Source organism: Petromyzon marinus, chromosome 16 (genome assembly GCF_048934315.1).
Source record: "Petromyzon marinus isolate PM22_M1 ecotype Great Lakes invasive population chromosome 16, UKy_Petmar_22M1.pri1.0, whole genome shotgun sequence".
Lineage (NCBI taxonomy): Eukaryota > Metazoa > Chordata > Hyperoartia > Petromyzontiformes > Petromyzontidae > Petromyzon > Petromyzon marinus.
The window spans coordinates 1,606,207-1,632,017 of record NC_133682.1 but is presented as its reverse complement, the minus strand read 5'-3'; the positions used below and the strand labels follow the sequence as shown (position 1 = coordinate 1,632,017).

Sequence of the window (25,811 nt, the reverse complement as noted above, 5' to 3'; positions counted from 1 at the left end):
ATGGGTCCCGAATTTTATGGAGACACGGACCATTGTCAATCCTCAACAAACTATCGTGAACCGCCGTGCAACAATAAAAAAGATTTTCCAAAATGAAAACTACCCTAAGTTGTAGTTACTGCAATGAGTCAATCCGTGGACCACTTCCAACCCCCTTGCCAGTGTTGCTAGCAAGTACCTATTCATGTTTTCACAGATGCATTAAAAATACATGCCTTCTAAAAATGTAAGCGGCTTTTAAACCTGCAATCCTGAAAGTCACAGCTTGCACCATGACTGCTAACAGCAATCACCGATACTCTTCCTCGGCATTCTAACATTTGTTACTTACTCTCCCCCACCCCCGCCACTTTGCCGTGGTTTTCCTTTGGCACTGGCTCCTGCGCAGAGCGCGAGCTGGTGCTGGAGGTGGAGCGGCTGAAGCGACGCAACGGCGGCGGCGGCGGCGGCAAGGAGCGCGTGTCGCCGTCGCGCCTCGACTCGTTCGTTCGCACGCTCGAGGAGGAGAGGGACCACTTCCGCGCCGAGGCGGACCGCCTGGCGGCACTGCTGCGGGCCGGCGCCTCGAGCCCCACGCGCCACCGCAGCCCAAGCCGCACCTCCCCCGTCAAGGTTGGCGCTGGGTGGGGACGCGGCCATTGCGGGCCTCGAGGCCGCCATCGGTCGTTAAGGCCACGGTCGTCGTCGTTGCCGTCAGCAGCCTTGATCCGTCCCATCTCTCTCTCGTGGTCACGCGATGTAGCAATCCATCTAGCTCCTGCGCACAAGCTGATCTTATCCGTGCTCTATGTATTAAGATGTGTTCAGCCAACTAATGAGTGTTCATGCTTGTGGGAGGAAAGGCTCCGCAAGAAAACCCACACGTGCGAGGGCGCAAAACTATCCCGTACGAATGGGACTGATGGGGATTAATCCACACTTGGTGTACCACCTTCTTCTGGCCTCCTCCACGCCCACGTGCAGGGAGTTTTGCAATATTTACGCGATCTGCCAACCCTCGCCTCTGCGGTGGCAGATTACCGGCGGCGCGCCATAGCCACCTGTGGAGTCCGGGTTCTGCGTGAAAGTGAACGGCGCCGCGCGGTGTTGCCCCGGCAGGGCGGCACCTACGAGTCCAGGCTGGTGCAGGTGACGCGGGAGCGCGACGAGCTACAGGGCATGCTGGACAAGTTCGAGCGCCACATCGCCGAGATCCAGGGCAACGTGAAGGTGCTCACGGCCGAGCGCGACAAGACCAACTCTCTCTACCAGCAGGTGAGAGGGCGCCGCCCCCGCCCCCTTCTCCGCCCCCCCCCCCCCCCCCGCTGGTCTACGGGCAGTTGGTGGGACCGAAGCGGTAAGGCTCAGCCAGCGCTTGTCAATAGGCCCGTGTGTTGTGTGTGTGTATACGCATATGGGGAGTGGTTGCGTAATGGTTAAGTAGTGCCCTGCTCTACAAATATGGTGACCTGAGGTCGGTTCCCAGCCACTTCTAATTTCAGAACTGGTAGCAGGCCTCACCTAGGTTGACTCGGATATAAACAACAAGTACCTAGTAGAATGTATAAACCTTGGCACTGGGATTGCACCGGGCTTAATAGGTGCTCGCTAACAGCACTTGCCACAGTCTCTATCGTTGCATACGATTGATCTTTGTCTTTTGTGTGTATGCGTATATATGTGTGTGTATGACGCGCTAACAGCATTGATTCCAACAGTCTTAGGCTGCAGGGGGTTCTTTGTTTTTACGCGTGTGCCCGTGTGCGTTTGTGCTTCCCCAGTCCCAGGAGGAGCTCGCCCGCCTGCGCCGGGAAGCCGTGCGGAGCCCCAAGTCGGCGCGCGCGGGGCTGGGCGCCCAGGCCGTGCTGCGGCGCGTGGAGCGCGAGCGGGACGACGCCATCGCCGACCTGAGACGCATGACGACCGAGCGCGACAGCCTGCGCCAGCGACTACAGGTGCCGCAAGCACTCTGGGCCCTCCCGGCAAAACCAAACCACAACCCCTCTGCCCCTCCTGTAGCTTTAAATTTTGAGCACGTGCAGGCACAGCTGATATCGTTTGTTTGTAAGGATGTTTGATAAGTAGCAAACATGTGAGGATATCTTTGGGTGTTGCATCTGATCAAATCACCCATAATGCACCCAATCACATATGAGGTGTCCGGGTGGTCCAGAGGCCAGAGCGCCGTAGTGAGTGGATGGTTTCTTGACCAACGACTGCACGCAACACAAAAATCTCAATTTAGTTCTGCACTTAAGTTAAGTGGGTTAAAGTTTCACCCCCTGCTGTGCGGAACGGAGGTCACTCAATACGTGGAGCTGACAGCACAATTGAGATAAAACTGATTTTTTTTCGCATTTTCTCATCTGCCATCGTGTTGCGATGCCGTCCGTCGGTGCGCGTGGCAGATTGCGCAGGAGACGGCGATCAGCGAGCGGGCGAGGCTGGAGCAGCGGCTGGAGGACGTGGAGGCGAACGCTCTTACGGTGAGAGTCGCCCGACGCTTGGCATCATGGTTAACGCGGAGTTGGTGGCGCTTGCGTCACACCCGTGTCGAGCGTCTGTTAAAATATTTTGTACAGGCGTTGTACATTTAATTCACAATTGAAACTGCTGCCCCCCCCCCCCAACCTATTGTGTTTAACTAGAAGGCCTATGAAAGGATATCAGAAGGAGGTAGTTCTGTAGTGTCCACTTCCATAAGCTGTTATCTGGCATTGTCAGTTGCACTGCTCTGCGAGATTTCTGAATGGCTGCAACGTTTATGTGATCCACCAACGCGACCAGCACAATCGGGATAAAGTTAGGGGAAATTGTGATAAGAACATTCCGGGTTTAGTTGCTCACTGCCAACGGGTGCGACCGGGGTCTGTGAGCAGTTGGAGGGAGAGCGCTCGGACCTGCGCGCTCGAAGCGCCGCCCTCAAGGACTCGGTGGCCGGGCTGGAGGAGGAGGTCAAGGGTCAGGCGCGCAGGCTGGCCGAGCGGGAGGACGAGCTTGCGCGGCACAAGTCGGAGCTCGGCTCCCTGAGGTTCGCAGAGCGTGGGGCAGCACTCCACTGTGCTGCACTCTACTCTGCACCACTGCACTTTACAGTGGACCACAATATTCTGCACTGCACCGAACCACATTTCTCTGCAATGCAAAGTTAGGTGTTTTATGATACCCTATGGTGGGCAGGAGAGAGCCGTACAGCAAAATATTTTGTTCATGCTCCGGTCTTCATCAGCCCAGACAGGCGCGGCGTGGAGAAGTAAGGTAAAATAACCCCGACGTCCTGCACGGCGTTGGGGAGGCCCTCATCCAACGGTGGATTGATCATGCGTGGCGGTGATGATGACGACGGTGGCCCTGCTGACATCGCGTAGTGAAATCGCTCGGAGACGCTCGAGAGAGGGCACTAACGTTTGGTGGTGTGGCGGCGGTGGCTGGCGGCGCAGGCTTCTGAACGAGCAAGCGGAGGAGGCCGTCTCGGAGGTGCAGCGCCGCCTCGTTGCCAAGTCCGCCGAGCTGCAGTCCACGCAGGACCGGGGCGCCAGGCTCGACGACAAAATCGGTACCGAAGAAATTCGCTGTTACGGCTGTCAGTTGGGTGCGTTGTTTACATCGGGGTTACTCAACTGGAGGCCCGCGGGCCAGATGTGGCCAGTGGAAGCTGTGAGAGTGGCCCGACGAGAGATTTGGCTCACCGAGCCAAAGAGATAAAGATTTGTGCTAAACAAAAGAGGGGTAAGAAACCTGGAGCTGAGAGGTACAGATGATTGGTCACGTGTGCAGACATTTGTTGGGTGGTGGAGGGATATTGGTAAAAATTACATTATACCTCCACCATCTAAGCCTAAAGAAACTAATAAAACAATTGTTTAACAGGGTCTTAAGACTCAGCAATGCTTTAGTCAATAACTTGTTCGTAAATAAGCAATTGTTAAATAACTTATATTACTTAAATATTTGTAGATTTCAGAGTCGATTTGATCCTAGCTGGTGACGACGATGACGATGATTAATAATGAAGAGGCGTTCGCTATCAGAGGATGGGGGGAGCGTCGTGCTGGTGCGACGTGACTAATCGGGGTGGCGTGTCGTGCCCGCGGGCGGCAGCCGAGCTGACTCGGCACAACGCGAACCTGCGCGAGGAGGTGGCGTCGCTGCGCGCGGCCGTCTCGGATCTCGACCGCGAGAAGGATGGCCTCCAAGAGGCCGTGGACGACAAGACAGAGGCCATCGTCGTCCTGGAGGAGAGGCTCGCGCAGAAGGTGGGAGCCGGGAAACGCACCTCCGATTAGCACGGTTGGCTTCATACGGTGCGTAAGAGGTTCACCACCTAAGCTGCGCGTCGGAGACTGGCGGTGTCTGGGAGTGGGCGCGTTGGTGGTTGACGTTTTTTGCGTTGTCTTGTGTCGTTTGTGTGGACAGGATAAGAGCATCGGAGACCTGCGGGTGACTGCGTCCGAGCTGGAGTCGACGCTCGAGTGAGTCTGCGTGCCGTGCTTGTGAATTAAACGCGCTCACTCCGGGACACTCTTTGGGATGCCTTAACACGTAATGACGTGCAACAAGTAGTTGACGACCAAGAGGTGGTGAAGTATGGTAGAACAACTCCCACTCTGTGGAGAGGCCTTCATACAGCAGTGGATTGACAAATGGGGGTAAATTCTGTTATTTTTTGTGTTTATTGTAGAGTATTGTATATAATGCCATCACATTCAGTTATGCTCATCGTGCGCCTTTGCGTGTGCGCTCACACCTGCGTCCGCGCCTTCGTGCGTCTGTGCGCGTGCATCCTGCCCGCAGCCGCGCTCGTGACTCGCTGGGCGGGCGCGAGCGCGAGGTGGTGTCGCTGCGGCGCCAGCTCGAGTCAGTGAGCGCCGAGCTCAGCGAAACGGGGCACGGCCGCGAGGTGGCCGTCCGCGAGAACCACCGCCTGCAGGATGACCTGGTCACCATGACGCGCGAGAACCAGGTGCTGCCCCCCACCCCCACCTCCACCCCCACCTCCTCGTGTGTGCACAGTTAAATTGCCGTGCCTTATTTTGCTGTACTGCATTGAAGTCACGTCGCAGCATTTGTCGAGCATGCAAAGAGGGTCATTTTGATCACGAACTCCTTTCCCATTTGTAGAAACTCTTGACAACAGCTGTCGGTCTGCTCCAGCCAGGAGGCCTCGGCCTAGGGCCTCCTCCACGCAACCAGGTTACCTTGTCAGTAACCTGATGGGTAGGGTCAACCAAAGAGAGAGACACATGACCAAAACTGAACTGGGTGCTGCTAGCTAGCAGAAAGAAGCCCTGACAATTACTGTACTTTGTAATAACAATCCCACATAGTGGCTAATAAATTAAAACTGCTTACTGTTAACGCGTTGTGTTCCGTCCTCCGTTCCTCCCCCTCCCGTCTCTTGCCTCCTCTCGCGCCGGACCACGGCAGACGGTGAACCACGAGCTGGAGGACGCGCTGCAGCAGCGCGAGCAGCTCAAGCTCAAGGTGCAGGATTATGTGGCGGAGGTGGCGCGCGTGGAGGCGCTCCTTGCCAGCAAGGTACGTGTGGCGATGTCGGGCACGCGGGACGGGCGCGGGTTTCTGGTGTTGGCGGCACCGCATCGTGCCAAGCAAACAGCACGTAAGCATATCGCCCGCCGTCGCGATTCCATGAGTTGCTAAAATTCGGGAACGCATTTCCATTCAAGGATCGATTGACTTTTGTCGTTTGACCTCGTGGTGGATGTAGCACCTGCAGTGGTTGCAGGGGTCCCACAGAGCTGATTGAATACAATGGACAAGAATCCTTGAACATCGCTTCTTAAACACGTGCATGTATGGATTCTTCTTAGGTAGTAAATGAAGAGGTTGTAGTGCTTCTGTAGAGCGTGGTTAAGCACTGGGAATGCTAATATTCACCTTCCCTGATAAGTCGATGAGTTGTCTCGACTTGGGGTCACGATCCGATGCAATCATCGCCTCCCGTGTGTCTCGTTTGGGCCGTCTCGTTTGCATCGTCCCTCCGGTGGCACTTTGTCTCTGTTTATTCCGTCTTGTTCTTATCATTAGCCTACTCCTCCTGGCGTTATATATGCATTGAGCTTACGAATCAATTTTAAATGACGAATCGATGCGTCGTTATGCGCTTGTTGAGGAGGGGCGGGTAAAGGCGCAGCCCTGCAATTTCTTGCTCACGCCACTGCTGGTGAGAGGGCCTCTACTAGGGTGACAGCCCCTCTAGAGGGAAGTTGACCTTCTCTTCTACACTGGCCAGAGGTGTGAGTACCCACACTTTACCCCACCACGTGTGACCTGCTGATCAACTAACTGCGGTGTACCCATTTATACCGCTGACTGGATTCTCAAAGAGCATGGCGTCACGATGTCATCTGACCAGGGCAGGCTTCAGAGGATAATCCAATATTCTCTCTCTTTGTCCACACTTATTAACGGTGAGAAAAAAAAAAAACGAGTTTTTCCTGCTTGAATAAATAAGCGTAACTCACGGTCAAACAAAAGTCAAGCGACACGGACAGGAGGAGGGGGAGGAGAAGGCGACAGAGACGCGAAGAACAAAAGGCGTGCTCGGGCGGGCGGGGGGCGTGCTGCTCGGACCGTTCTGTGTGGCGGGCGCTGTGCCTGCCGCCGTGCGCGCGACGGGGAGGTGTCGCGCTACAGGCCCCGGGGCGGCAGGTGGCTCTGCGGTTACGCGCTGACACGTGTACGCACGTCTCTTGCCTCGTCACCCGCAGCGGCGCGGGCAGCGGCGCGGGCAGCGGCACGTGCCTATTGCGCGCGTCTCCACCGCCCGCTTCGAATTCCTTCGCTCGCCGGGGCGGCACAGGGCCGGTCAAGGGGCTGACACTGCACGGTGGATAATTATCTGTTTTTGTGGTTACATTTAATTTTATTGTGTTAATTGTTAGGTGTTGTCCGTCCACTGCTAGATGGAGACCTCCACATTCTCTTAAAATTCCCCCCAGTCCTGCGATGCCACAATCCGTCGCGCCCTCGCACAGAATCTGATCTCATCATCCAGCAGCGGATAGACGGTCCTTGACGACGTTGCAGTAATCGCGTCTCACCTGCCCCGCGCCCGTAGGAACACGAGAACCGCGAGCTGCTGGAGCAGTTCCGTCGCGCGAGCAACCAGGCGGAGACGTGGGAGGTGAAGGCCACGGAGGCGGAGGGACAGACGAGCAACGTGCGGCTGGAGCTGCTCTCCACCGACACGGAGCGCCGGCACCTGCGCGAGCACGTCGAGCGCCTCGAGCGCGAGATACAGGAGGTGGGGTGCGCGCGGTCCGCACGTGATCCGCTCGCACACTGCACGCACGTGCAAACGTGCACACATACACGCACGCACGCGGACCACACGCACGCATGTGCTCCGCACGTCATCCACACGCACACGCGCGCTCGCATTCCGGATACGATGGTTCCGGTCTTCACATCAAATCGACTCATTAGGACTCTTGGTATTCGTGCTATACCTTAGAGCGCCAGGCTCTCAAGATGGCGCTATTTCACACATGAGTGTAGCATGCAGTAGTTTCACAATAGGTGGCGATTTTGCGACCTGGCTTTTGCCAAATTTCTTTAAATTGCGTGTAATTTTTAAGTTAGAATTTTAATTGTGAGGACGTTAATTCGATGTACTGGATCAGCATTGCTGCAAAGTGGTTTGGTTGAATCCGTACTGCAACGGAATCTTTGTTGACTGTAATTATTCAGCAGGCTAGATGACCCACTCTTGACGGTGGCCATGACCGAAAGGGACTCTTCCTTGGTCTCTGCTTGTCCTTGCGGCTGCCAGCGTCGAATGCGAGACTGCGTGGTTCTGTATGCACCAAGGGCGGGTCGCTAGAGTTGCCACCAGTTTTGGTTTTCCCCGGATCAATGTCCTTTTGAGGTCGCTGCCTCTCTAAGTTATCCGGGGACGTTAAAGCACCTGACTTTTGTCAGTTGCGTACTAACACAGCACTCAAGACAATATATTTAGATGTAGTTGCTCCTCTTCCACCGGTATTGTGAAATATTCTTATTCCCAAGACACGTCCCGTTCTTTTGGACCTTGGAAGTGGCAACCGTAGCCATCCATCGCACGATATAATTATGGTGCCGCCCCCCTCCCCCACCTCTTTCCCATGCCCCCGCGCAGCACGAGGCGGCGCAGCAGGCGTACGAGACGCAGGCCTCGTCGCTGGGGCAGACGCTGGCGCGGCGCGAGGCCGAGCTGCGGCAGGTGCAGGCGGAGCGCGGCGCGGCGCAGGCCGACCTGGCCTCGGTGCGGGAGCTCTGCGTGAAGCTCGACTCGGCCAAGGAGACGCTGTCGCGCCAACTCACGGCCGCCAAGGTCGATCACGAACGGGTGAGTCGAGGGTGGGCGACGAGAGTGCTCGTCTGCAAAGGCTTCCTCGTTTTTGCCAGATATCCGAACAGTGCTGTGGACATGTACGGCCACGAGCAGGAGGGTGTGAGCACTACGCTTCCTTGCCATGCTGCCATGTGGCTTACATTTCATATTCTGTAGCCTCCTTTTTCAATTGTATCTTTTGTCCTGGTTTTATATGAGACGAATAATAAATTTGGAGCGCTCGCAGAGTCGTACATTGCCTCTTGTTAGAGAGCAGTCTGTGGAAGGAAAGAGTGATTGCAGAGTAAATTCAGAAATCTCTTCTGATGACCGAACAGTTGCATGACAGTTCTTGGAGCTCAAATTTTGCCGACTGAATTTAAAAGTGAAAGTGAATACTTTGACTTTTAAATCAAACGCCGCTGCCCGACGCTGTCCCCTCTGCGCGTGTTCGGTCCACGGCGCAGGCTCTCACGGAGCTGGAGAGTGCCCGCACGGAGGTGGAAATGACGCGCAAGCAGGTGGGCAGCGAGCGGGCGGCCGTGCGCAGCCTGGAGGCCCTGCTGGCTTCGGGGCGCGAGAAGGAGTTCCACAGCCACCTGTCGAGCCAGGAGCGCGAGTCGGAGATCGGCCTCCTGCGGGAGAGGCTCACGCTCGCCGACAGCAAAGCGTGAGTGGCGAGTGGCGTCACGAGCGCACCGGCATGCCGCAATGCCCACGGCGCGCCGGGGCACGCCACAAGGCAGCACGGCACCACGGCTCTCCCCACGATGCCACAGAATGCACCACAACAAAGCACGGCGCGGCAAGGCACTCTTCGCCAAATCACCGCGGCACACAAATGGACGACGCAGACACGCATCGGTTACTCTCAGCATCGGGGCAAAGCCGCGTCATAATTGCGCCGACCCGTGTGTTTGAGTGTGCAGGGTGAGCCAGTCGAGAGAGGTGGTCCAGCTTCGCAGCAAGGCCACGCAACTCGAGTCTGAGCTGGAGCTCACCAAGCGCCAGCTCACCACCGAGCGCTTTGAGAGGTGCGTCAGTGCCGCACGGCCCGGCACAACTCTACACAGCTCGTCGTGGTGTAGGCGGAACAGTGTGCAGCGCACCGCAGCGCACCATGACACACCGCAGCGCTAAACAGCATACCATGACACAGCAAGGTACACCGTGGTAGTGACATTTCATGCGACGATCATTACCCTCGGTGGCAGAGCAGGGGGGAAAGTGCTGCCCCCTTACTGTGCGTCCCAGGTCACTTGAAGGGATCTCAGAAGCGGGTCTGTGATATCCCCTTCCATGGGCTGTTCTCAAACCACTGGGGGTTACACTGCTGTGCGCTAATGCAAGTAGATTCTCGGTCTCGTGACATGACGCTGATGACACAATCAGCATAAATATTTGGGAAGAAGACTTGATTATTTTTAAAGCTATCAAATGACATCCACATGGGCGCCACGTGGCATGGATTTGCAGTGCCTAAAACATGACGCTCTGGGCTGTATGCGGCGACCGCAGCCTTGGAAAAATCTGCGCTTGGGGCGGTAAATGTTCTGCCTCCCCGTGAATGCGGCGGTACGACACAGCACCGCGCCAGGCACGCCGCAGTGCGGCGACGCGGATTCAAGGAAGCTCGTGCGCAGCGTTGTTTTGTCGCTCCCTTGAGAGCGCACGCCGAGCTAAAGTTTTACGCGCCGATGTCGCCAACAACGTTTTGTGGTTCGCGTTGTTCCGTACATCGGCGTGCATCTCCGCAGCGAAGAAACTTTGTACAAAATAATTATAGATTTGTTATTGCCCTGCCACCAATGGATGGGGTCACATGGGTCGTCAAGGCGATGGAGATTTGTTTTGTTATTCGTGTTAACTCCCGTGGATATGTGTAGTAAGAACACTACAAATATGTTTATACATAGATAAGGTAACACACTCATCTTGGTTAGGAACCTCGTTTTTTTAAACTTATTTTCACCCTGTTATTCTTAAATGCCTTGATTGTTTGAAGGGGAACAGAAGCCGTTCCTTGCCTAGATCCTCTGCCAGGTTAACTGAATTGGGCACCCAAGCGAGAGGAGCGAGTAGGAGTCAGTCCTCCTTCTTCTATGTAACCATTAAACAAACGTGGACCGTGAATACAGTGATTAAAGCATTTTAAATATGGGTTTGAATGTCATGTGACGAACATCACTTTTGGTGGCAGGGTGAGTGGGAGCGTGCTGCCCCCTATTATATAGATCAGAGGTAACTCGGATGTATCTCAGGATAGCTCTGTGGTATCCGCTTCAGTGGGCTTTTGTTCCACGAAGGGTTGCACTGTTGCACGAGAGATCTGTGTGGCCTCTACTTCTCATGACGTGACACCGCTAGCACAATCGGGCTGAAATTTATAGAAAAATTAAGAAAATAAAAACATTGGCTTCGATGAACGTCAATGGCTCAGTAATGCGCAGCTGCGTTGCAAAACATCACCGGCCGAGTGGCATTGGTGAACGCGGGATGCGCACCATTAGGAGGGCGCGCCACACTTACTCAGGAGAGTTTCGCCACTAAACTTGAACCTCAAACTTGTGCGGCCCCCACCCGCCCACTCGCGCCACCCCAGGGAGCGCGCGGTGCAGGAGTTGCGTCGTCACGGCCTGGCCACGTCGCTGAGCGCATCGTCGTCCTCTCCTCTCCGCTCCTCGCACAGCCCGCGCGGACGCTCCCCTGAACGGTTTGCTCCCCCCACCCAGTCACCCTCACCTCGTCGCCCCCTCTCCTCTCGATCACCTTTTTAAAGCTTTGGCCCCTGCGTTGTGTCCACGTCAAACTTTCACTTTGTTTTTACTATACTCGTCACTAAAACTGCATATCCATGAGTCTTACAATGGCTTGTCGAGTTTCGACAGCCAGTCACGGACATCGTCATCACCGTCGCATGCGGAATTCACTTCTGTCATCTGGAATATAAAGGGGCGACTGTTCAAGATGCGTTCCGTTGGGTGCAGGTCGCCTGCACAGCTGCAGGGCACCTCATAGTCATCGCCACTCGTGCGTCGGTCACGATACGCATCGCCCGTGGGAAGTCCTGATGAGTAATCGGATACTTTCTCTTAAGCTTCGCCCTCCCAACTGCCCAGTCACCATGAACATTCGACGCAATACCCATTTGTGTCCGCCGGGCGGCGCTGTTCTCGTTGTGATGACCAAGGTGAACATTTGTTGCCATGGGTTTTTTTAATATGTAGGCCAATGGGCATAGGTCACATGTAGCTCATGCCCCGAGTTCCTGGCAAAACGAGCCCTTGACTCTGTACAACCAAAAATAGTCGAGTGCTGTCGCTGGCCGACCGATTGATATGAGAACAATGACGTTTTCTATTGGACGGCAGGTCGGCACAGTGCCTCCACAGCAAGGAGGCCCAGGGTTCGATTCCCAACTCAGGTGCCTTTCTGTGGGAAGTGTGTATATTCTCCCCCTGTTGTGCGTAAGTTTCCACTGGGTTATCCAATCTTCTCCACGAGCTAAAACAAACACGCAACAAACACGCAACGTCACTGGTATTGGCCAACATCCCATTGCTGAAAGTTACCTGCGCTTCACTCAATTGGGATTGCATGTTGCAACATCATCGCCTACCACAAAGAACCTCCTGAAAAGAACCCACTGAGGCTTTCCTGGCTAAACAAGCGAACTAATAATGTTCATGACGGTTGTCCTGAGTTCAATCAAACAGAGGAAGCCTCTTTTAATTAATCTGAATGGACGGTTGAGCAACATTTACTCCAATAGCATCACTGCAACGAGATGCTACGGCATTTGCTCACTGTCTAAATGTCCTTCTCTCTGGAGTCATCCATTGAGTGCTGGGAATGCCGACTCCCGTTTAGCAGGCGTGTGCCGATTCTCCCCCTCACTCTGCAGTGAATTGCCACAAGTGAAGGCCATGGTTCAGTTCAATAATCTATTACGTCTTGTCGTTGTGGTGCACACAGAGTATCGCGTGGCTGCAGGGTTTATGTGGCCATGAGATCGGTCCTCCCGTATTTTGAGTTGCTCCAACCCAAGGCTGCGTGCGTTACACATTCAGCGTGATGATGCTCCGTACCGCGCAAGGCACGATGGGACGACCCATCCTAGGATACAGTCGTGCCTTTTGTCGTCTAGAAAATCACATTTTGCGTGTATTATTAATATTATTACTCTTCCTTGTTTCCAGCCCGCACGTACTTTACTGTCCTATGACTTTCTTGCGATTCTTTCAGAACGTGTTCGAAATTTGTTCACCCTAAATTCTGACGCAATCACGAGTTCCCTGGGGAGAGGCGCTGCAGAATCTCTCGGTTCGACCGAGCGGTCAGCGGTTGTTGCGATTCCCCTTTCGTTGCCTGTGAGGGTGTTTTGCTACCTTTTTTAATATCTGCAGCTGCCAAGGAGCTCTCTCTATTCATAAGCCCCGCGTCTAAGAGCCTCCTTTATAAACACCGGGGCAAGGCTCCCCGTCGCGCCCTGCGAGCCCTCCCACTACGCGGGTCTGAGCGGAGTGGAGAGCCACTTTGATGTTTTCTTGTTTTGTTTTAGCCGTTGTGCGTTTTCTTTTTTTAACGTCTCTCTCTCGCTTTCTCATTCTCTCTTTTAGGAGCGTCTCCTTCAGAGATTGAAGGACCCCCGCGGCTGGGCGGTACGGGTGGCCACGGCGCCCCACGTCAGCCGCCTGACGGTTAATGCCGCGGGCGTCTTGTCGCCAAGATCGGCAGGAGAAACCCCGGAGCTGTAGGAATCGTGGGCCGCCCGCCGTGTGAAGGCGTGTGAAGCACATCCTCCTACCTGTGCGATTTCGATGTGCTTCTTTGTGAATACGTTTGAACAAATATTGGGTGCTCTATTGTATTTTTAAAACGTAATTTGTGTTTTGCGTTGTTTATTTTTTTTTACGTGTGCGTTATGGCTAACTTTATTTTTGTACTTTATTAATCTCCTATTGGTGAATAAAAATGTCATGTTATAATCAATTGCCAAAAGTAAATTTTATATATTTTTCTTTTTTGCAATAATTTCACTGCTCGCGCAGTGACCGTAACGCGGCTCACGAGCGCCTCTGACTTTGCCCGCTGGATCGTGTTGGGCACATTACGCGTGTCAAGCGTTGCGCGACTGTCTCCGTGCCACCGGTCCCTCAAGTAACAGCGGTCATTCGTGGTGGTGCCTGCCCCACGCGACGCGATCGCCACCGCTGCGTGGCACCATCGACGTGTCGTGGGTCGCCACGATAGGCGGAAAAAAAAACTCGCGAAGGAAACCGCCGTCTCCCCCCCCCCCGCCACCACCACAGACTGCCCCGGACGCAGGCAGGACTTTCCACCTCTCCGCGGTCGGAACGCGCGAGCGATGTACCCGTCGGCAGCTTGCCTCCAGTTACAGTCCAGTGGCTGGCTCGTGATGAGTCGATATGGGTGTAAATAAAACATTGCGTTTTGACCATCGCGTTGGTCTGCCGTGTCGTGGGGCGTGCGTTCCGACGACCCGCGGTCGTTTCCCTTCGCCACTCGACATAGCGCACGCCATTATTGCCGTATTCGCTACAAAGCGCGCGCACTATTATAGCCGTTAATGCTCACGTACGCAATCTAAGGTTACGTCCCATAATCTGCAATTACGCTGATGTCTAGGAATTAGAGAAGGCTTTCCCATCATGGTGTTAACAGCTGCGCACTCTGGAGTCATCCAATGGTGTTGAACAGGAGGCATGTGGGAATTAATTTATAGTTGGATGGGATGTAAAAACAACTGTTGCTCATTTTGGGTAACGAAGGATGGCGAAATGACCGCAGCTCCTGGAGTCGTTGCAGCTATTAAGAGGCACAGCATCTGGCATGCTGCCCTTTCTGTGTAATAGCTGAATGGGCATCTGCCCAGCCAACGCGCTTTGCTCCCACACCCATGGATTTTATGTACTTTGTGAATCGGTAATAAGTTACATCACGTAATGCCCTGGCTTCCCCCTGGGCGCGATATTGGACGGGCGACAGTGAGTCGCTGTCCTGATTCGGCGGAGATCGGCGAAGTGCAGCAGCCCGACCCTGCGGGCGTCGACGAGACCGGAGACCGGCGCTCGCCACGGCCGCGTCGTGTCATCGCTTGCGTGCCGGCGAAATGAATAAATGAAGCGGCCGGGACATCGGCTGCAGTCGATTCCCATTGTAGAGAGATGGGGACAGGGAGGGTGGATGGTAGGACAGGGTTGGGGGGGGGGGTCAGTCAGGATGGGAGCCGCTGATGGACGGAGCGGTGCCTTAATTGCCTCCCGGGCAGACAGCCCATGTGTCTGGCTGTGGCCAGTACCGTTATGTGACAGGCGTGTGGAAATGTTTTTTTGAGGTTAAGGGGGCAATTAGCCAACAAGGGGCCCCAGCTAGCTAGTCAATGAGAGGGCATGGCATATGGCTTGCTCCTGCCCCCATTTAAAAGTTAAGGGGGGGCAGTCCCTGCAGACATGGTTGTCCTATGTCAATTTTAGTTTCCTGAAAGGGCCATTGAGCTAAAACGTCAAGCCTTATCAGAATATTTATACTGGAGGAATCCGATGAGCTATAAAGCTCTTTTTCACAGATGTCCAGTAGGGGCGGGTAAGAACGTGACAACAACAAACAGTACAAAAACATGATCGTGTATACGGTACTAAACTGCGGCACTAGTGAACTTCTAATCTATATTCATATTTCACTAGCGTGGATGAAGACTATGTACGTGTTATAATAATGCCTCTTTATCCAATACTTCCACTGAGTCGCAAACGTACTCTTTGGAGGCAACACATTTATTAACACCAACACACGGGGTAACTGCCCCTTAGAATAACAACCTATGGTGGTGACCACCAGGCTAACTACACTAGTTAGCACGTGACTGGTGTAGTTAGCCAGGTGGTGACCACCAGGCTAACTACACTATTTACACCGCAACTAGCTCCAACAGACCGGACCCCAGCTTGGGTCCCGGTCCACGTGTTGGAGACTGTAGGACGTAGAACGTAGACGAAGGTTTCTTCAGGATGAACAACAGCGCCGGTCCCTCTGGGGGACCCGGCTTCTATCCTCCGCGGTGTGGCTGGCTCCGCCCGTGGCCACGACCACCTTCCAGAATCCTCGAGCAGGATCTCGACCCTGACACGTGACCACCCCTAGCCCCCACTTGGGGCCCCTGTGTAGACTTAACCGGTCACGTGTCCTCGGATTAAACCAGAATGCTACGGCCTACAGTAACCCCATTTCCATGGCAGGCACTCCCACACCCCATCCTGTAGGGGCCGGCACTGCACGCCGAGCATGGTGCCACCCAGCGCTATCGATCAGCGCTCACCCAGCTCACCCAGGGCCGGTACTGCACCCACATCCTCGTGGTGTCCGTGATGTCGCGACACCGCATGCCGTGCCTCTCTAGGGCCGGCACCACACAGTGACATCCCGTGATGTCGCTGCACAATTACAAGATTCTTTCTTCAAGAGTATCTTTCATTGGGTTGTTTGGCCAATTCCATTCATGAGTGTGTTGCTTCGTGTTGGAGGAAGGTGGAGCATCCATCGAAACCCCGTGCATGGAAGAGGATAACGCAGTGCGACGGCTGGATTCAAGAATGCCAATGTGTACTGCCATCTGTCCATCTCACAGCTGAGCCGGTTTGGAGTCTCATAAAATAATTATTTAAAACAAATATCTGGTTTTATATAAAGTTTCGTTGATGCAAATTTGTATCTCACAATCGCTGGGGAACCACAGACGAGCTGGAAGGCAACAATAGTTGCCTAAGCTCTGCAGTCCTGTAAATGTTAAGATGTTTCGTGTCAATCTTATGAATATGCATTTGGGAGGAAACCGGAGCACCCGGAGAATACCCAACGTGTGCGAGGGGGAAACGCTCTATCCCAATTGAGATGGAACAGGTGGAGTCCGCATTTTTGTTGTACCGTCTGCTCCTGGCGAGCCAGGGCATACGGCTTCTCGACACCCACGGGCAGGGAGGTGCGTGACCCACCAACCCTCGCTGCATCCACAGTGCTGGATTACATGTCACGTGCATAGCCGCCGTCACCCGGATATTTTATGATCGACAGTTTCAGTTCACTGAAATGCTCAAATCTACTGTAGTTGTGTCATGTATTCAAAACAACAATCGTGCGTTGTGGCGAGTGTGCATATCGTAAATATTCCAATAACGTCTTCAGAGTCCCAAGGGCTCGTTTCCAGGAGGCTCCTGCTCCATTTTGATGTTTGGCAAATGCCATAAATGACGAGCGCGTGGCTTGTACTCTGCTGCAAGTACCCAATCCAATTATAACCCGAAGCAGCAGCACAGGCGGTCATAGTCAATTATTCACCCACCGGCAAATATGGATCGAGTCCATCACATCATGAATCGAGTCCATCACAGGAGCGAGCCATGGCGGAGCTACTGAACCGCGAGTGGAAAAAGTGACGAGTTTCAGGAAGAGCAGAGGGGGTGGAGGGGGTGGGGGTTGTGGTTAAAGGGTGGGGCTGCCCCCCCCCCAGATTTAGCCCCCATCCCACCGTTCTGATATGAATTAGAATCGTCACTTATGGTGACTATGGATTTTATTTGAGCGAAGTAACCAATTTCTTGTCCTTCCCCCGCACCTCCGATTAGCACAGTTGGCTACGTACGGCGCGAAAGAAGTTCAACATACATACAATACCGAATTTGATTATGATGTTTGATGGCGCTTGTCATGATGATGTGAGTTATGGCGCTCGGTGATGAGGATGTGTTGGAGGATGGCTATGATGACGATGACAATGAGATGTGAATGATGTTAATAATTACGATCGATGGTGACGATGATTATGATTTGTGATGATGACGTTTGAGGATGTGAATGATGACGTAATGATAATCAAAATAATCGCCATGATCACGCGGATGACGACGATGACATTTAAAATAATTTTCTTGATGTTTGATGATCCCGTGAATAATAACGGTGATGATTACGTGGACAATGATTTTAATCATCATGTAGATGATATTGCAAATGGTCATTTCCACGGTGATTATGACCCCTGTGTCTTCACGTGAATCATGATGTGCATGATGACGTAGACGATCATTATTATGACGATTCAGCCAATTATTTTGCGGTGCTGCTGCGTCGGCAGTGGTGCGAAAGCACAAACAACGAAACAAACTCAACACATTCATCAATAAAAACACTGACCTTTAAGTGAAAACATATAAGAGGCTACATTTTGGGTAATATCCCTTGTGCTTTATGTGCTACGAAGAAGGGCCATTGCCCGAAACTTCGCATATTATGTTTTTCTTTTAAGGCCACAGTTAACGTGTTTTCTTTTTGACGATGATGATAACGATGATGCTGCTGGTCACAACGATCATGACCTTGATGGTGACCCGCTCATTGATCGACGTGTGCATGACTCCGTGGCACGGAGCTGAACTGGAACACGTTGCTGTAAATAATGAAACACAAGCACAGCTCCTCCTCCTCCTCCCTCCTCCTCCTCGCCTCACTCAGCCGCACGTCCAATCCGAGCGAGCTCAGCAGAGAGGGGCGCCTCCTCGTGACGAGGAGAGAGGAAGGGAGAGCGTGTGGGGAGGCACAGAGGGGAGAGAGAGGTGGGGGAGAGAGAGGGTAGGGGAGAGGCAGAGAGAGATACCGGAGACCGTGATGAGCTCATTGCTCCGCTACAAGTCCACAACATCCAGTCTCTCCTCGGCGTTCTCTCAAGGATCCGTCGTCAGCTCGAGTCCGCAGTGGCAGAGTCTGGATGCGTCCGCGCCCGTGAGCTGCCCCGCCTGTCTGTCGTGCGTCACTACGTCTCTCCGTTAGGAAGATGCGCAGAGGTAAGAAGAGTGAGTGTCTTCGCTATCACATTTAAAATGCATCACCAACAAGGGTGACGCGTTCGCGGGCCGGTGTTGGTTTTAGGGGCAGTACCAGGCACCGCGTTAGACAACTGTGGATCAGTGGCAGGAGCGGGCTTAGTGCCGGAGTTAGAAGAGCTCTGGGTATAGGGCGAGTGGAATCGTGGTTCAGTGTTTTAGAACTAGAACCGGGGGTTAATGACCAGGGATCTCTGACCAAGAGCTGTGGTGCAGTGGTTAGCGCAGTGCACTCTCTGAACTCAACTTGGCTGTCTGAGTTTGATTCCCGATCAACACCGCTGGCGAGTGATGATCTGATGGGAGGGGGTCCTGTCCTTCCCATACCCCCACCCTTCACCAAACCCCCACCGACCAGCAAAGGTGAAGTATGGTCAAACGACCCTATGGACTTACACAGAGGGTTGGCAAGGGGACTCTACTTCAGTTTCTCGTATTCGAAGTTCGAACGAGGATTAGAAGCGCCAGTGACACCTGCTAGGTTTAGGACCAGGTTTAGTGTTGGAACCAGGGTCGTAGCCGGTGATATGTATTCGTTTGAAGACCACGTGTAATGTTCGGACCAGGCGTAACGCCAGAGAGACATTTGATACATTTGGAACCACGTTTTTATTTGGATTCCATGGCGATCACTAACAAACACCCAACAGCAGCATTATCAGTGTACAGTACCAGCATTATTTACCAAAGGGCATTGACCAGCCCAGCGTGGTGAAGTATGGCCAAACGGCCACCGGTGTTACCGATACGAGACGCGCACGTGGAGGTCTTCGTCCAGCAGCGGGATTGGACGCGGCTCCGTTGCGGCGTCCCTGCTGATGTCAGCGAGGGGAGAGTTGTGGAACGAGCGTCCGTGGCACTGTTGACACTGCACAGTGTCAGGATGGGTGTGTGTCGGTGTCTCTGTGGGGAGCGGTGGCGCAGCGGTTAGCGCACTGCCGCCACTACCGCGAACCCGGCGTGCCCGAGCTCGAGTTTCGTTCGCGGCCAACATCCGCGGTGAATATCTGAACCGGTCCTGGTGCCTCCCCTAGGTCGACTCAGCCTTAAATGAGCACCTGGTCCGGTGTGTAAACTTCAACAATGGTGGAGAAAAAGGCGGCTGGGCGTGACTCAGGCCACCCCCCTCCCCTTATAGATAGGTTCTCATTAACAGCACTTGCCCCAACGGTCCGTGTAGGCTACACGGGGCGGGCGTGGGGGGGTGATATTTGTCTTCATCTTTCGTTGATGTCTCTGCTGCGTGTCGCGACATCGCCGCCGCTGTTTGCACTGCGGCCACGAGTTCGCGACGCCCGTGATGACGGGCGAGGGGGTCGGGGGGTGGGGGATTACGGAGGGGGAGGGGAGGGGTGTGGGCGGTGTGACGGACACGTCAGGTGAGACCCATCCACCTTCTTTGCACCATATAGCTCGACTCAAATTGAACGTCGACCCCGGGTTTTGCGAAGAGTGGCTCTTGTTGCCCGTCGTCGTCATCATCATCATCGTCGTCACCTTCGGCCGTGTTGTATCCACTGCTGGATGGATGCCTCCGTTAAGCCGTCGCGTGAAATGTTTTTTTTTTACCAGCACGGAATCGGTGGAGGAAATTCCACCGTGCGGTGACAGACGCGATTGTATCCGCATTACAAATGCTGGCTTGCAACGGCCGTGATTAATTGTGACAACATTCGTCATCGTCATTATCAAGCACGATCAGTGGTGCTGTTGGAATGAAGAAGCCTTCCAAAAGGTCGTAACCATCCGTGGGAGTCCTGCGACACAACAATCCATCATCTCGAACCGATTTCGTCCCTCCATCTTCCACGGTTGGCCCCGTGACCTTCGGGCGCCTCCTCTCTTTCAGGCTGCCGCTCGTGAGTTAGCCACAAGCGATTATCTCAACGAAGTGCCTGATCACGTGGACACTGATAGCAGCCAAATCTAGTCGACACGAGCGATTCTAAATGTGGAGGGAAAAACCGGAGAACCCGGATACAAATCCACGCCACCTCGGGTATAACACGCAAACTCCAAATATAAAACAGGCGTCAGGGTCGGGGTTGAACCCATGAACCTCCTGCATACAGGGCGAGATAGTCAACATCTTGACCAGCGAACATCATCGACCCCTTCAAGCGATGCATCCTGCCAGTCCAGGTCACTCAACGCTCCTTAACATGGCGCCGCATCATGTAAACTTGGGGCTTGCAGTTATTGAAGGCGGCCCGGGATCGAGGCGATGAAACAGAGGCAGCAGGTTGGCCACTGGTTGGCAGTAGGTTGGCCTGATTTTTGGCAAACGGAACTATTTTATGACAAGCAGCAGCATCAATAGACTGATGTGACAAAATAGCGAGATGGGATTTTAAACAGTGTTGTAGACGTTCCGGTCTTAGCTGCAACATCAACCACAGCGTTGGCATTATTTAAACGGGCCACACGCCCTGCTGGTGAGACTCAAATGAGTCAAAACCGGTTCAGAGCCTCTGGGCTCCTTAAATGCCACCGTAGAGCCACTGCTCTGCATGTTACACGTGTGTGGTATGCACCCTTCTATGTTTATTTTTTGTTAAATTTTCGATTAATAATTATTAAGCGCCGGTTCCACCCTCTCCCCGTAGACACCGCAATCTGGCGGTGTTTATGTTTGAGAGATCGTGCCCTTGCTGCTGTAGCCACGCAGAAGAGCCTCACTGAGTATCCAGACTTGTTTGCAGGAGGTCTCAAATTGTGACGCTTGGCTAATTCCATTCTGTTTTGCCTTTGACATTGACACATTTATGGCCGAGTTAACGACGTCCACTTCGCCTGAATTTCAGATTTCCTTGTGTGTAAAGTAACGCGAAAACACCTTACAAGTGGAGCCAGCGTGAGAAGGCTACCATCTCCCACCCATAACTATACACAGTCGTGATATTGTAGCCATGCAACCCAAACTACGGCCCATGCAGTAAACCACTGCGGTCTGCGCTCCTTCAACGGAGGAGGAAGAGGCACAGTAAAACTACACTCCCTCAGTCTCTCGCCTGAAGCCCTCTCGTCGTGGCCAGCAGCAGGCCAGCTCCTGCACGTACTGCTGCTACCATCGTGCGCGAGATAAGAACAACCGCAGATTGAGAACTCGAAGGAGCAAGTGAGAGAAACAAGTGGGAGTACAAGTGAGAGAACAAGTGAGAGAACAAGTTAGAGAAAAAGTGGTAGAACAGGTTAGAGAACAAGTTAGAGAACAAGTGAGGTGACAAGTGAGATGAGAAGTGAGAGAACAAGTTAGAGAACAAGTGGGAGAACAAGTTAGAGAACAAGTGAGAGAACAAGTGAGAGAACAAGTGAGAGAACAAGTTAGAGAACGAGTGAGAGAACAAGTTAGAGGACAAGCGAGAGAACAAGCGAGAGAACAAGTGAGAGAACAGGCGAGAGAACAAGTGGGAGAACAAGTTAGAGAACAAGTTAGAGAACAAGTGAGAGAACAAGTGAGAGAACAAGTGAGAGAACAAGCGAGAGAACAAGTGAGAGAACAAGCGAGAAAACAAGCGAGAGAACAAGCGAGAGAACAAGCGAGAGAACAAGCGAGATAACAAGTGAGAGGACAAGTGAGAGAACAAGTGAGAAAACAAGTGAGAGAACAAGTGAGAGAACAAGCGAGAGAACAAGCGAGAGGACACGTTAGAGAACAAGTGAGAGAACAAGTGAGAGGACAAGTGAGAGAACAAGTGAGAGAACAAGTGAGAGAGCATGCGAGAGAACAAGCGAGAGAACACGCGAGAGAACAAGCGAGAGAGCAAGCGAGAGAACAAGCGAGAGAACACGCGAGAGAACAGGCGAGAGAACAGGCGAGAGAACAAGCGAGAGAACAAGTGAGAGGACAAGCGAGAGAACAAGCGAGAGAACACGCGAGAGAACAGGCGAGAGAACAGGCGAGTGAACAAGCGAGAGAACAGGCGAGAGAACAAGCGAGAGAACAAGTGAGAGAACAAGTGAGAGAACAAGTGAGAGAACAAGTGAGAGAACAAGTGAGAGAACAAGCGAGAGAACAAGTGAGAGAACAAGTTAGAGAACGAGTGAGAGAACAAGTTAGAGGACAAGCGAGAGAACAAGCGAGAGAACAAGTGAGAGAACAGGCGAGAGAACAAGTGGGAGAACAAGTTAGAGAACAAGTTAGAGAACAAGTGAGAGAACAAGTGAGAGAACAAGTGAGAGAACAAGCGAGAGAACAAGTGAGAGAACAAGCGAGAAAACAAGCGAGAGGACACGTTAGAGAACAAGTGAGAGAACAAGTGAGAGGACAAGTGAGAGAACAAGTGAGAGAACAAGTGAGAGAGCATGCGAGAGAACAAGCGAGAGAACACGCGAGAGAACAAGCGAGAGAGCAAGCGAGAGAACAAGCGAGAGAACACGCGAGAGAACAGGCGAGAGAACAGGCGAGAGAACAAGCGAGAGAACAAGTGAGAGGACAAGCGAGAGAACAAGCGAGAGAACACGCGAGAGAACAGGCGAGAGAACAGGCGAGTGAACAAGCGAGAGAACAGGCGAGAGAACAAGCGAGAGAACAAGTGAGAGAACAAGTGAGAGAACAAGTGAGAGAACAAGTGAGAGAACAAGTGAGAGAACAAGCGAGAGAACAAGTGAGAGAACAAGTTAGAGAACGAGTGAGAGAACAAGTTAGAGGACAAGCGAGAGAACAAGCGAGAGAACAAGTGAGAGAACAGGCGAGAGAACAAGTGGGAGAACAAGTTAGAGAACAAGTTAGAGAACAAGTGAGAGAACAAGTGAGAGAACAAGTGAGAGAACAAGCGAGAGAACAAGTGAGAGAACAAGCGAGAAAACAAGCGAGAGAACAAGCGAGAGAACAAGCGAGAGAACAAGCGAGAGAACAAGTGAGAGGACAAGTGAGAGAACAAGTGAGAGAACAAGTGAGAGAACAAGTGAGAGAACAAGCGAGAGAACAAGCGAGAGGACACGTTAGAGAACAAGTGAGAGAACAAGTGAGAGGACAAGTGAGAGAACAAGTGAGAGAACAAGTGAGAGAGCATGCGAGAGAACAAGCGAGAGAACACGCGAGAGAACAAGCGAGAGAGCAAGCGAGAGAACAAGCGAGAGAACACGCGAGAGAACAGGCGAGAGAACAGGCGAGAGAACAAGCGAGAGAACAAGTGAGAGGACAAGCGAGAGAACAAGCGAGAGAACACGCGAGAGAACAGGCGAGAGAACAGGCGAGAGAACAAGCGAGAGAACAGGCGAGAGAACAAGCGAGAGAACAAGTGAGAGAACAAGTGAGAGAACAAGTGAGAGAACAAGTGAGAGAACAAGTGAGAGAACAAGCGAGAGAACAAGCGAGAGGACAAGTGAGAGAACAAGTGAGAGAACAAGTGAGAGAACAAGTGAGAGAACAATTGAGAGAACAAGTGAGAGGACAAGTGAGAGAACAAGCGAGAGAACAAGCGAGAGAACAAGCGAGAGAACAAGTGAGAGAACAAGCGAGAGAACAAGCGAGAGAACAAGTGAGAGGACAAGTGAGAGAACAAGTGAGAGAACAAGTGAGAGAACAAGTGAGAGAACAAGCGAGAGAACAAGCGAGAGAACACGTTAGAGAACAAGTGAGAGAACAAGTGAGAGGACAAGTGAGAGAACAAGTGAGAGAACAAGTGAGAGGGCAAGCGAGAGAACAAGCGAGAGAACACGCGAGAGAACAAGCGAGAGAGCAAGCGAGAGAACAAGCGAGAGAACACGCGAGAGAACAGGCGAGAGAACAGGCGAGAAAACAAGCGAGAGAACAAGTGAGAGGACAAGCGAGAGAACAAGCGAGAGAACACGCGAGAGAACAGGCGAGAGAACAGGCGAGAGAACAAGCGAGAGAACAGGCGAGAGAACAAGCAAGAGAACAAGTGAGAGAACAAGTGAGAGAACAAGTGAGAGAACAAGTGAGAGAACAAGTGAGAGAACAAGCGAGAGAACAAGTGAGAGGACAAGTGAGAGAACAAGTGAGAGAACAAGTGAGAGAACAAGTGAGAGAACAAGTGAGAGAATAAGTTAGAGAACAAGCGAGAGAACAAGCGAGAGGACAAGTGAGAGAACAAGCGAGAGAACAAGCGAGAGAACAAGCGAGAGAACAAGTGAGAGAACAAGCGAGAGAACAAGCGAGAGAACAAGCGAGAGAACAAGCGAGAGAACAAGCGAGAGAACAGGCGAGAGAACAAGCGAGAGAACAGGCGAGAGAACAGGCGAGAGAACAGGCGAGAGAACAGGCGAGAGAACAGGCGAGATAACAGGGGAGAGAACAGGCGAGAGAACAGGGGAGAGAACAGGGGAGAGAACAGGCGAGATAACAGGCGAGAGAACAGGCGAGAGAACAAGCGAGAGAACAAGCGAGAGAACAAGCGAGAGAACAAGCGAGAGAACAAGTGAGAGTCACGCATTTCGAGGGAGAGTTGAGTGAAATGGTAAAATGGGCCAAAGTCTATTTTTTAACAACTCTGTTAAACAGTTCCTCCTCTTCTTCACCGTCTTCGTTCGCCACTGTACGGTTTCTAGTGTTTGCGTCATGGAGGTACTGCCGTTGAGACCGCGAGTTCTCACAGCGGTCGTCTCAGCTCTAGGGTCGTGTCACGGCTCCGGTGGGGGGGGGGGGTATGCAGTGGGTCTGGGCCGCAAACACACTGAGCCCACCCCCCCACCCCGCTTTTTGAATCATAATGGATTTTTATACTGGAGGAATCTGATGAGCTATAAAGTTATTTTTCGCAGGATGTCCAGTAGGCATTGTGGAGGCAGCGTATGCCCCCCCACCCCCAACTTCTAGTCCCCACGTGCACAGTCAATGGTCGTGACGTAAAGGAATTCTGGGACGATCCCACAGGCATAGATAGGGGCATTCATGTCGAGGGCAAGTGGCCGCTCTCTTTGATGACGTTAATCCACAACCCTTCATCCCCTCGAACCCTTCCTGACCCTGTAATCCCACAACCACCCTATCCCTGCTTCAGCCCTCACTCTGCACACTTAAAAGGCCAAATAGCTGCTCTCTAACCTTCATCTTATCCTAAACACGCCCTCTGTAGATATATCCTGTGACCTTTACAATCTTCACCCTCCGCTGTTTCCCTGACCCTAACCATATACAGTAAAGCCCTAAACCTTTCTGACGCTACATCCGGTCCCTGCCTGAGTCCGTTTCCAGCCTGCCTTTTGTCGGTCCGCTGGTGGATGAAGGTCTCCCCACAACTGTGCAGGCCATGGGGGTTATTTGACCGTACTTCACCACGCTGGTCGATGCGGGTGTGGTGAAGGCGGGCAGTGTAGACGTGGAATCACAGAAGTATTGTACAACAATTGATGGATGTATCTGCATTACCCTCTTAGTCCCCACAATGTAGTTGCTCATGGCAACCTGTTTTTACGCCTCGCCGCCTAAGTTATATGTAGATTCTATTCAGGCACTATCAAGGCTCAAACCAGCTTAGCTTCTGAGATCTGACGAGATCGGACACATTCTGGGTGATTGGGCCATAGGCGACCCAAGCGACGATAAACCCCATCGTATCTCTCCTCTCTACCCCTCTCATCCTGAATCCTCACTCTAACCCAAGCCGTTATTAACCCTATTGAATCCCTTCTCCAGC

The 25,811-nt window shown here is 52.8% G+C and overlaps 3 protein-coding genes across 7 annotated transcripts in view; all 3 read left to right on the top strand.

Annotated features, from left to right (window-relative positions):
• Positions 1–13,777, top strand: part of LOC116943012 (centrosomal protein of 135 kDa-like) — a 32,650-nt gene extending 18,873 nt beyond the window's left edge. For all 3 annotated transcript variants that reach the window (XM_032955604.2, XM_032955606.2, XM_032955605.2), the window contains 16 exons: positions 389–612; positions 1,099–1,254; positions 1,761–1,934; positions 2,388–2,465; positions 2,859–3,010; positions 3,420–3,535; positions 4,081–4,235; positions 4,396–4,451; positions 4,774–4,942; positions 5,407–5,517; positions 7,061–7,246; positions 8,120–8,329; positions 8,782–8,984; positions 9,244–9,348; positions 10,917–11,027; positions 12,934–13,777. In XM_032955604.2, coding sequence (XP_032811495.2) covers positions 389–612; positions 1,099–1,254; positions 1,761–1,934; positions 2,388–2,465; positions 2,859–3,010; positions 3,420–3,535; positions 4,081–4,235; positions 4,396–4,451; positions 4,774–4,942; positions 5,407–5,517; positions 7,061–7,246; positions 8,120–8,329; positions 8,782–8,984; positions 9,244–9,348; positions 10,917–11,027; positions 12,934–12,955 — 2,228 coding nt within the window. In that variant the 3' untranslated portion in view covers positions 12,956–13,777. The remainder of the gene's footprint in view (positions 1–388; positions 613–1,098; positions 1,255–1,760; positions 1,935–2,387; positions 2,466–2,858; positions 3,011–3,419; positions 3,536–4,080; positions 4,236–4,395; positions 4,452–4,773; positions 4,943–5,406; positions 5,518–7,060; positions 7,247–8,119; positions 8,330–8,781; positions 8,985–9,243; positions 9,349–10,916; positions 11,028–12,933) is intronic.
• A 4,131-nt stretch (positions 13,778–17,908) lies between these two features.
• Positions 17,909–25,811, top strand: part of CRACDL (CRACD like) — a 45,451-nt gene continuing 37,548 nt past the window's right edge. For all 3 annotated transcript variants that reach the window (XM_032955611.2, XM_032955612.2, XM_032955609.2), the window contains exon 1: positions 17,909–18,171. The gene's annotated coding sequence lies outside the window, so the exon portion shown is untranslated. The remainder of the gene's footprint in view (positions 18,172–25,811) is intronic.
• Positions 21,771–24,294, top strand: LOC142924688 (uncharacterized; the record flags this gene model as incomplete). Its single annotated transcript, XM_076067340.1, has 1 exon — positions 21,771–24,294. A coding segment is annotated over one exon (2,451 nt), but the record flags the coding sequence as incomplete, so codon positions are not given.